Source organism: Triplophysa dalaica, chromosome 12 (assembly GCF_015846415.1).
Source record: "Triplophysa dalaica isolate WHDGS20190420 chromosome 12, ASM1584641v1, whole genome shotgun sequence".
NCBI classification, from domain to species: Eukaryota; Metazoa; Chordata; class Actinopteri; order Cypriniformes; family Nemacheilidae; genus Triplophysa; species Triplophysa dalaica.
The window spans coordinates 18385866-18396948 of NC_079553.1; the positions used below are offsets into that span (position 1 = coordinate 18385866).

Genomic DNA, 11083 nt, shown 5'->3' on the forward strand with positions numbered 1-11083 from the left:
TAACGTGTGTTTTTCTCTGCATCTCATTCACTTTGGCTTTCCTGAATTTGCATCTATTTCTTAAGATGAAAGCTGGGATTCCTTATTTTCTCCCACTTGCCAGGAAAGAATTTAAATACAAATAAAATAAAATAAAACTAAGCTCAGACAATGATAAGCATAGAAGAAAAACATCATTCCTGACATGACCCTTCAACTTGGTCGGTTGAGGTTTAATAGAGGAAAGGCTAAGGGATTCTTCCAGGAATAAATGTGGGCTTCGTTTCAAGGAAGTGGAGTGCTGCTCATGTCCAGTGGAAGATTACAGCATCCAGAGGCCGCTGAAATAAGAGCAAGGCAGAGGGTTGATCACGGAAGGAGCTGCAGGGACAGATTTACAGCAGACAGACTTAAAGTGAATGATCAGACGATACAAATGTACACATAATTTCTTAGGACATTGTAGAGTATTACTTTTACTGTCCTTTAATAAATTACAGTTTAAAAATATATTGACTGTAGTGTAGTTGCACCTAACAAAATCAGGTTTTGGATGTTATTTACATGACCTAAAATTCCTTTCTTTAGCGCAAAATCCAGGTTCTGTTAATTCCTTTATAGGGCCTTTTTCAGTGCTATCATTTTGAATAATCTTTCCAAATCCACGTGGTTAACTTTAAAACAGAAAGAAACAACACATTTTGATTTCAGTTAAGGACACCACATAAAAATGATGTCATTAAACGCAGGTCTGTGTTTTTTTCTGGGACTTTGAACTCAAGTTGTGTCGTCCCTCTCGTTTATATAAAAAAACATGACCCATAAAACATGATGTGTTAAAAAGCGCAACACAAACAAACCTTTTTGAGAGTGTACTGTTTTCGTTAAATATTATTCTAAATTAAACAGTACATGCTGATATTATACCCATTACGGCGCATTTATTCATCGCATGTGTTTCAACAAACCCATTTGCTGTTGTAAGAGTCCAGGTGAAGAGAGCAGACATGACATCTACAGCAAAACATGTACAAATGTGAGCTGAGAGTACACGTCTTCCGGACCCTGTGGTCTAAAAGCAGAGAGTAGGTAAAGTGCTGCAAATACACAAAGAGACACACTTACCGAGGCAGTTATCTAAGTAGAAGTGGAGATGTCCTTGTCCTTCATCACTGCTCATTAGCATGCACTGCTGCCTGTGGTGATCGTGGACTGAAAACAACATCAACCCAAGGACCCTCCGTAACAATCTACAACCTGTCCTGCCCTCCACAGGAGGGTGAATAATTGACTTTTATACACAGAACACTCCATCCATGAACACAAACGCTTTTCTTGGAAAATTTGACACTTGGGGTCTGAGATTGTAAGAAACTCAGCATGGTAAATTCTTCATTAGGCTTCATATGCATTTAAATGAATCTGAAAATATAAGCATTTGCTCCCAGCCATCATACTGGGTTGTGTGATTGACTGTCTTGGGTTGGTTTTGTGTCCATGCAATAGAAGTCAATGTGAGCCAATGTTTTGTTTACCAACGTTCTTCAGAATATCTTCTTTGGTGTTCTGCAGAAAAAGAAGAAGGTTTGGAATGACATGAGTGTGAATAAATGATGAAAGAATTTTCTTTTTTGGGCGAACTCTCCCTTTAAACACTGTCCGGATTTTCTCTAATATAGATCTGAGCACAAGAAAACTTCTCTCTTGGGCCGAAAAGGTCATTGTGTTCAGGTTTACTGTGTTTGTCTGTCTATCCGTCTGGCTGTCTACAGCTGATTATGGGGATCTCCAAATGCCATGATCAGTCATCTAAAGATCAGACTGTCTAAATCAAGTCTGGAGTGAGTCTGCACACTTACACAAATAGTAAAAGTAAAAAAAAACATTGAAGCTAGATTTCAAATGTAGGAAACTGTTAGTGGTGCTTCCCACGCAAAGAAAAGTGGGCACCATGATGCTAGGACGTTGTGGGTGGTTTTTAGCACATTGCTATGCGGTTGCTAAGGTGTTCTGAGTGGCAGTAATAACAGCTTTCAAAGGCAAGCACCACTAACAATCCACTTTTGGCGCTTCATAAAGCAGGACATCCATCATCTCTGTATGTACTATATAATCTTTTCTATCATATAAAATGTCTGCTTCACTCCAGCTATAGGTTATTGGTTACACGCTCAACTGACATCCTCTCTATGATGTATTTTATCAAATGCTTTGGATTCTAGGCCATGCTGCGTAATACAAATATCAAGGCCCATGTTGCACATGTCAGTCAAAGTGGAGAGTCCCGACCTTTCATGGGAATAGACAGCATTAGTCAGCAGTACGACCTGTACTCTGCTCACATTACACTCAAGTAACCAAAGGCACTGGTTAAATGAAAAAAAAGGGAGACTAATAAAGCAGTATCATGGTTTTTGGACACGCACCATGGTAATACCAGAGCAATCTTAGAGGTTCCTTGGTAAATGAATATGGTAAACGTTCAATACAAGTGGCACATTTATTACAGTCTGATATTAAAAATGTCATGGTACTGCCAGTACATTTTTGTAAGAGGAACATCTCTGTGAGATGTGGCAAAAAAAGACTTATAACCAGTCTTGGCCATCATTGACTAAAGGAAAAATGACAATGGTAGTCAAAAGTTCCTCAGATCTGTTTGCGTTCCTAGATTCTTGAAAATATTCTCTTTTGTATTCGACAGAACAAAGACATCTATAAAGTATTTTTTCTATGATAGTTATTAATGGTGGCCAAGAAATGTTTGGTTATAAGCATTCTTCCAAATATCTTTCTCTGTGTTCATCAGAACAAATACATACAGATACAGATATACAGATTTTGAACAACTCGAGGGCGAGTATAAATGATAACAGAATTTTCCTTTTTGGGTGAACTGAATTATAACATATAAAAAATATGAATATTAAGAAATTGTCATCTTTACTTACTTCAGATCTAATGCTACATGTAAAAATTGCTCTGTCGATTCTTATTGTCATTAGACAAAATGTTGAATGCACTCTCATTTGTTAGTCACTTTGGATAAAAGCATCTGCGAATAACATGTTATGATGTAAATGTAAATCTGTCTCACAGCATAAATGGAGTTGACTAATCTATGGATACATTATGTTTGTTGAAATAAGGAAGCTTATAGAAAAGACACGAAGAGAGTTTCACTTTCTAAAGTGAACATCTGAACTAGGCTAAAGTTCAAGAGCTGGATGGGCACAGGGAGAACGTGACGGCTGTCACGAGAGGCACAGATTTTATTCGAGAGCTGCAGTGAAAAAGAGAAACTTGTCTGAACAACCGCATCACGTTTCTGAGTTTCTCAACGTATGATTCCAAGATTGCTTGTGGTAAGATTGATGCAGTAAGTTGCAGGTGAAGATTCTGTGTTGGCTGCCAATTGTTTGTTTATTAGTAGTTGTGTTAAAGGCGAAATGTATCATTTCTGTTTGCCTAGGGTCATGAAACAGATGGACTCATACCGTTAGTTGAGCCAGTGTTTCTCAATTTTGCTATTAGTGTTTTAATAGCATCACAGATCCACAGTGTTTACACTTTCAGCGCATCCATATCTTACTCATAGTTTGTTACAGAATTAAGTGGGATCAGAGAAGGTCATTTAACACAGAAGAAAACACAGAAGACACTCTGTACCTTTATTTTGTTTGTTTTATGTCACTGTTCTTTTGCACAATGGCTGCTGGAGAAAGTACAATATGTCTTTTGCACCACACAGGAGACAAAGGATAATACATTTTGTGACTGACGTGTATCAAGGCTCATCTCTCACCTGTCATTTTTACAGGGTCCTGTCCTCTCTGTTGGGAGTAGACAGCATTAGTCAGGAGGACGTCCAGTACTCCACTCACATTACAATGGAGAAATCAAAGACACCTGGATTATAGAAGACATTAGGCCTAGATGACTGGCAAAATGAGTTGAACTCTAGAATGTTCTTGAATTTGAATGTGTTCCTAGAAACATATTCGGGTGAATGTTCATCGTCTAAGGGCACACATTTTATTTGTGACCCTGGACCACAAAAACATTCATAAGTAGCATGGGTACACCCAACAAAACATTGCATGGGTCAAAATTATAGGTTTTTCTTTTTATGCCAAAAATTATTAGGATATTAAGTAAATATCATGTTTCATGAAGATATTTTGTAAATTCCTTACAGTGACCAAAAATGGCCGGAAACACGCCTATAAACATCACTTGCTGCTGCCTGCTCTTCAAATAAAATAAAATCCCTTTGTTGTCACGTCACCAACACATGTGCCGTGGTGAGTGAAAGCTTGGGAGCGTGCCCCAGACAGTGCAGAATACAATTTACAAATTTAACAAATAACATACACGTTTACAATACACGTTTAACAAATAACATTACACACATTTAAAAATCACCAAAATATACAATATAATACACAAAATAAGCAATCCACAGAGTGGTTGTAGATGTAATGGTGGGTAAATAGATGTTGTCAGAGTATTATTGTTTTAAAGTGTTATTGTGTTAAAGTGCAGTACATGCTACATGGTAACAGGTCAAGTCGGTAAAAATTGTGGTGGTTGAGTTAAAGTGCATTGTGAATGGTATAGGCAGAGAGGTGTGCTGTGCGAGTGTACAGCAGCCTGATCTTTTCAACAACTGCCTGCTACAGCGCATGCGATTAATTTATTAAACTCTTAAAATCCCATGTTTTTGCTGAGTTAAAGGAAAAGGTCACCCAAAAATAAAATGTATTTGTTAACTCACCCTCATGTCATTTTAGACCTGTATTACTTTCTGTCTTCTGCAGGTCACAAAAGAAGATATTTTGAAAAACGTTGGTAGCCAAATAACATTTGTCCACATTGACTTCCATTGATTGGACACAACGCAATGGAGACATTTCTCGAAATATCTTCTTTTTCGTCGGCACAGAATATAGATACACAGGTTTTGAATGACATGAGTGTGAATAAATGATGACTAATTTAAAAGTCAATGGGAGGTGCCTTACTGCACTATATTCAGTACAACGTTAAATATACTCACCAATCTAAAACGAATCAATTTTAACACAATTTTATGCTACAGAACTGTAGATTTCATTACAACATTAAGAAAGTTTATAAATACAAGAGGACACATAAAGACACAGATCTTAGATTTCCAATCAAGGCTCAAGTTCAAGAACTGGAAAGGGACAGAGTACGTGAGAAAGAGATGGGGGGTCCTTGAAAGGTGCAGATCCTTTCTTAGATCTAAAGGAACAGCTGCATTGTGAGTAAACAACCCTATCAGGTTTCCAGGATTACTGAACCTTCCCGGCATGCATGAAGTTCTGCACGAGTGTTTCTGGACAGGGCTGCTCCTTTCGGGGAACGGTCGGATGGTATTTTGTATTCTGAACACTTTTTCACGTAAGTCATTTGATATGCAATCCGTTCTCAGTTTCATCAATACGCCGGGGTCCTGGAGCCACATTACAAATCGGAAATTAAAATATATATTTTTCATGAAATTTCATTTCAAATTTAAGAAATATTTTTTTGAACCTGCAATGTGTTAAAATTAGAGTATTAGAAGACTGTTGTATCCCACCAAAGAATGTTTTTGCACATGAAGCATTTCAACACACACAATAAACCCACAAAGACGTTAGTGTAGTGTACTGTAGATGGTTTGATCTTCCTGCTGAGCATGTGTGTTCGTTGTTACCAACACGTTCACGTTGCCCATTTGGATTACAGTTACATCACTCAAATGCTATTCTGAACGCACGCCCATGAATGGAAGTTTCTGTAGTGATGGATAAACAGCTCTTGAATGTTCTCCAGCTGTACAGAGCCTGTAAATAAACTCTTCCATATAGTCACAATAACAGGTGCTCATCCCGTACCGCTACATTCATTCCATTGTTTCCTGATGTCAACCTTTCCCCTGCTTACCCTCTCGCCTCATCTCACCTCATGAGTCTAAACATAAAATGAGCTGCTATAAACACACCGGATGTTTCATAACATAGCCACACAATGTGTAATAGAATGTGACCCTGTCTGTGCAATCCAGGCTTAAGTCTCACAATATAATCATGATTGTAGGAACATCAAAGTTTGATTTCAGTCATTCATTTTAATATGATTTCAATCTTTGACAAGACCTTACTTAGTCAATGTTAAAGATATCAAGGTTTAAAAACAGCTGCAGAAAAAAATAAGAAACAAAAATACCTTTTTTTGTTTCACTCTGTGAACTACTAGCAATATTTCCCCATATTTCAAATAAAGATACCGTTTCTCTTTGCATTTATATGCAGTAAATGAAAACTGGAGAAATGGGTCAAAACAGATGTTTTTTATAGACCTTAAAAACTACAAAGAAAACAAGATCATACTCACTAGAAAGCAATACATCAGTAATATTTGTACATGTTTTTAGGAGTTGTTTTATTTTTGATGGAGGGATAGATTAGATTTATGACACTTGATTGCTTTTGATTTTTTCAAAGGTTTTATTGTATTATGCATTGCAAACACTATTATATATAACACTGATGCAGTAAATAATGCATTGACTTCAAATAAGGCAAAAATAAAAAAATGCAAAAATATAAAATTCAAATAACAAATTTAGATTTGATTAATTGTTTGATTCATTATTCTACATAAATGCTCTGATTTAAAAATCAAATCAGAAATACAGTGCATGCAAATTGCGATATAAGGCATTGCAAATATCAAAATAATTAAACGTTCAATATTACTTTAACAAAACTGTTTGCAGTTATTAAGCATCTTCAAAATACACTTCACTTTTACGCTCACTTTCCAATTTGGAACAGCAATAACAGCAGACAAATTATTATACCAACATGGCAAAACTTCTCACAAATCCACAAACTCTCTCAGATGCTGAGGATTCGCAATAATGTGCATGAAGATGTGAATAATCTTTTTTCAAGAAGTGACAGCTTCCATAAGGACCATCAACTTGCAAACAGCTGCAATTTGCTGCGCCACAGCATTTCATAGACCGCAGCTCCGGGTAAAAGTGTTCGTCTGTATTCCGAGATCAGAATCTTTTCGTCAGGAACTGTGTTTGTTCTGCAGGAGTTTCAATTCACCTGTGTGATCAGAGGCAGAAGTAATCCTTAGTGCAATCTCAGCTTGACATTGGCTGTGTTTCTATGTGCATGTGTGTGTGTACCTCAGTGTACGCCGGAGGAGGGGGTAGATGGTGTCCGTTCATGCGTATGAAGATAGGACTGTCATCTTCGTCGAAATCTTCCAAGAGTGGGGCGAAGGAACTGTCCAGGTGGTCGTCCTGGGAGATCTCGCTGTAGCTGGGAGGAGATGACGGCATGGACACGCAGGTGCTGGAGTTGACACTGCCATCCTGACTGCTCATGCTGCTAGTTCGACTGTTCAGGCCATTGTAGGGGATCGTCCCGATGACCAGAGGCAGCTCAAGGATCAGCTTCTCGCTGCCTGGGATATGCGCATAGATCTGTCCCGGAGAAAGAGAAACCATGGAGGTTAAACCCTGGCCATACAGGTGCCAGCGGATTATCAATTATCAGATATGTGACTCACCCTCAGTGTGTAGTCAACATGGATGATGTGGCAGCCCAAGATAGTGGGCTTCAGCTTGGGCACATGGAGAACTCGACCCTGCCATATGTCACACATGCCGGAGATAATGTGGTCGCCCCTGACCGAAGTGAGTTTCTCATAAAACACTTTAGTGCGGCCGTTCGCTAGATATCTGTGCTTGGCCATGATGGCAGCTTTAGGAATGATGATCCGAGAGCAGGTGTTCTCAAACTTAGCATTGATGCAAATGTCCTCTCCCTCGCAGTAACCCTTCCGGTCAATGCTGGCCGCCAAGGAAACGCTGCCATCGGGAATAAACATGCAGGTGACTTTCTTCTCTTTTGCACCTGTAATTGGAAGCTGATAGGAAGCGGATAAGAATATTAGGAGCTGAACGATTGTCTCGCATTTCGATCACATCATCATGGCATCTCCGATTTACTCACCATCAGTTCTTGGGTGTTCACATCAATAGGTTCCTCCACCTGAAACTTTTGCTTGCATTCCGCATACGGCCGGCCTGATTTATCTATGACTGCTTTTACGTAGTACTGAACTGAGCCAAACTTCCCATCATATGAGGAAACTAAGCACCTGTTCAGGGGTGAAAGATCTTGCATTAAAAGTATTCACAGTTATGTATACATAAGTATTTGTATAGCTGTTTGTAATGTGCAGTTTACGAATACACTCACCCTGCCTGTGGAAGCTCAAATCCGAACATGAATTCATATCTGTTTCCAGGCCTCAGAGTGACAGAGCCGTCTGTTTCTGTGGTGTAGAGATTGTGCTTTGAGAATTGCAATTTTTTTTACATTTTCCCAAACCAATCTTGCACCAACTTTAGGATATTACTCAACAAATTATGGTTTTCAATATACGCAAGGCAAAAAAAAAGATCATAGACATCTGCCCCTCATTATAAAACTAGCTCACTAGCACATCTGCGTGATGGGGTCTCACCTGTCTGCTGATGATCAAGACGAAGAACTTCTTCGTATTTCAGGTAGTCGATCTCCTCTCTGCAGCGCTGCTTTCCTTTAGTATAATCGACTTTTGCGCATCCGATCCCGAACAGTCGGACGGCGGAGACGCGCATCACCTCCGACACCTCCACTATCACCCTCCCGGCCACTTTATCTCCGCTGACGTACACGAGCTTGCTCGGATCATTCAGCCGAACCTCGAGAGTCTTGAGTTTCTTGGTCAGCACGCCCATTTTTAACTTTTAACTTATGATAATTGGAACACAACTACTTAAAGTGTTGTTCAATTTCACCTTTTCTGCTTCCTTTGTAATGTAGTGTCCTGCGTAAAGCTCACCAAAACCTAGCGACGTTGTTATCTGTATTATTGTTATTATTCTCAATGTTGTGTGTTTGTCATTTAATAGTAACTCTGTTCTGTCGGTAAACACTGAGTTAGAGAGGGTGGTTATATAGTTTAGACGCGGCTCTGCTGATGATGGGAGTTAGAAACACATATGGGCATCGGCGAAGGACACTCACATGCGCCCGTGGACCGCTCCAGGGTCGTCTCTCTCATAGGACGCCCGGGCTACTCGCGTCGACTGCGGCCAATGAGCACTCGGCTGCAGCGCGTGGACAGCTCGTGGGTATGTGGCAATGGGCGTTCTAGGAGGTGGGCTAATTATATGGGCCGGGGTGGGGCACGAATGTCCACTCGAGATACACATGTTCCCTGCTCCACAACAACATGTTTGCGATGGAAAGTCATGTGTCTAGGACACATTCACAAAGAGCTAACTGTAAATATTGTTCACCACCGAAGGATCTGGTATTTATCTAAAGGGGTCATTTGAATAGTATTGTTTGCTTTAGGTGAAATACAAAGTCTATACACGATTTAAGGTTAAAACACGCAGTATTTTTCACATACCGTGCATGTTTATATCTCCTCTTTGCTCCGCCTCTCTGAAACGCGCTGATATTTTACAAAGCTCATCGCTCTGAAAAGCGAGGTGTTCTATGATTGGCCAGGCCACTAGTGCGTAGTGATTGGTCGAATACTGCACGGAAACGTAACGCCTCTTACCATATTCGGAACATCAGGCAGCGCCGGCGACCGTACAATGAGATTTACAAGACCGCCCACCTTACTTGCGGATACATTTGGGCGGTCTTAGTCAAATCATACCACAAAGTGACGTACATGCGTGGGGGTGTGGTTACACGAGGCGTTTCAGGCAGGTCTGGGTTCGCATTCGCTTTTAGATAGAATGCATCTTTTGTTCCGACACTTAAATTTGTGCAATTTTAAGTGTCTAATACATGCATGAGCAACTTATAACGCACCAAAGACACAGAAAAACACGTATTTACGCCATTTGACCCCTTTAACATCCAATGAACAAATAGACAAGGACATATAAATGACCGTTTATGGGCGCGTGATTCACGTGTTTGATAGTTTTTTTCCCTCTGCAGTTTGTGCTAAAATATATTTTGTGCAAAGCTGTTTTGCAACCATATTTATAAAGCATAGTGTATTTTTACACTGTAAATTTAGGCCTCAGCTTCAATCTTCTTACATTCAACATCAACATTTTTAGTAAAAACTAGAATTTTACTGAATTCTATAGAGTAGAAAGAACATTTTATTACTACAATCACATACCAGCACTGAACATATTACTACTCTTTTTGCCATTGCTTAATATTAGCATTAACCTCACTGTGCAGAGATATGAAACAGAACATAATGTAAAGTAAAGTGATGCCATAGGTCATCAGAGTGGACCAAACAATTGCATCCAGACTGTAAAACGTGTCTGAGAAAGATTGATGTTGTCATGGACACCTCTGATTGGATGGGCACTGCCATCTACTGACCGGTCCAACACACTTCACTGCACAGGTTCCTGCTTGAAGTTCAAGATCTTTCCGCTTATATAACCCCATCAATCACTGAGAGTAAATACAAAAACAGCTGCTTACCTTATACATGCTGGCATCATTTCTCCACAACAACACTCTTTTTCTTTAGAGTTATGAGCCTTTCTGAGAAAAGGACACCCTCCATTATGGAGCTAGACTGAAGCTGTCTACATTTATTAAGGGTTTTCAATTTCATACATTACACAAACATAAAACCAGTGAATGGCACATTTAAGTTGAAAGGAACACTATGGGTCACTGCTTAATGGTGTAGAATATCTCAGAATCTGTCAGTACTTGTGGATGACAAAGCACTTGCAGTTATGTATAGAGTGGTTATAGATTATACAAGTTGATTTTCATTCCATGTGGGTACAAGGAGTGAAACAATAAACCGATGTGACACACACAAAGATCAAAATACACCCTCTACCGCACACCACTATTTAGTGAATCAAAGTGAAAGACGCAAAATGAAGATCAGTGGTTAGAGCATGGTGCTAGCAACACCAAGATCATGGGTTCGACCCCAGGGATTGCAATAAAAAATGTATTGTATAATGCAATGTAAATTGCTATGAAGAAACTATTTTAATGGGCATCCACCA

At 39.4% G+C, this 11083-nt stretch overlaps 1 protein-coding gene across 1 annotated transcript; it reads right to left on the reverse strand.

Moving 5' to 3' along the window:
* Nucleotides 1–6475: 6475 nt before the first annotated feature.
* txnipb (thioredoxin interacting protein b) lies at nt 6476–10634 on the reverse strand. The gene is made up of 6 exons (XM_056761622.1): nt 8542–10634; nt 8274–8349; nt 8025–8172; nt 7579–7938; nt 7193–7492; nt 6476–7109 (listed from the first exon to the last, which is right to left on the reverse strand). Exons 1-6 carry the CDS (start codon nt 8795–8797, stop codon nt 7101–7103), a joined length of 1149 nt encoding a protein of 382 aa, XP_056617600.1. The 5' UTR covers nt 8798–10634; the 3' UTR covers nt 6476–7100.
* Nucleotides 10635–11083: the final 449 nt, after the last annotated feature.

Bases quoted from the DNA above. Each gene is read 5' to 3' on its own strand.
- txnipb (XM_056761622.1), bottom strand. From the start codon at position 8,797: ATGGGCGTGCTGACCAAGAAACTCAAGACTCTCGAGGTTCGGCTGAAT. The intron at 8,350-8,541 runs GTGAGACCCCAT...TCTACACCACAG, and splicing joins TCTTGATCATCAGCAGACAG to AAACAGACGGCTCTGTCACT. The intron at 7,939-8,024 runs GTGAGTAAATCG...GCTTCCTATCAG, and splicing joins TGAACACCCAAGAACTGATG to CTTCCAATTACAGGTGCAAA.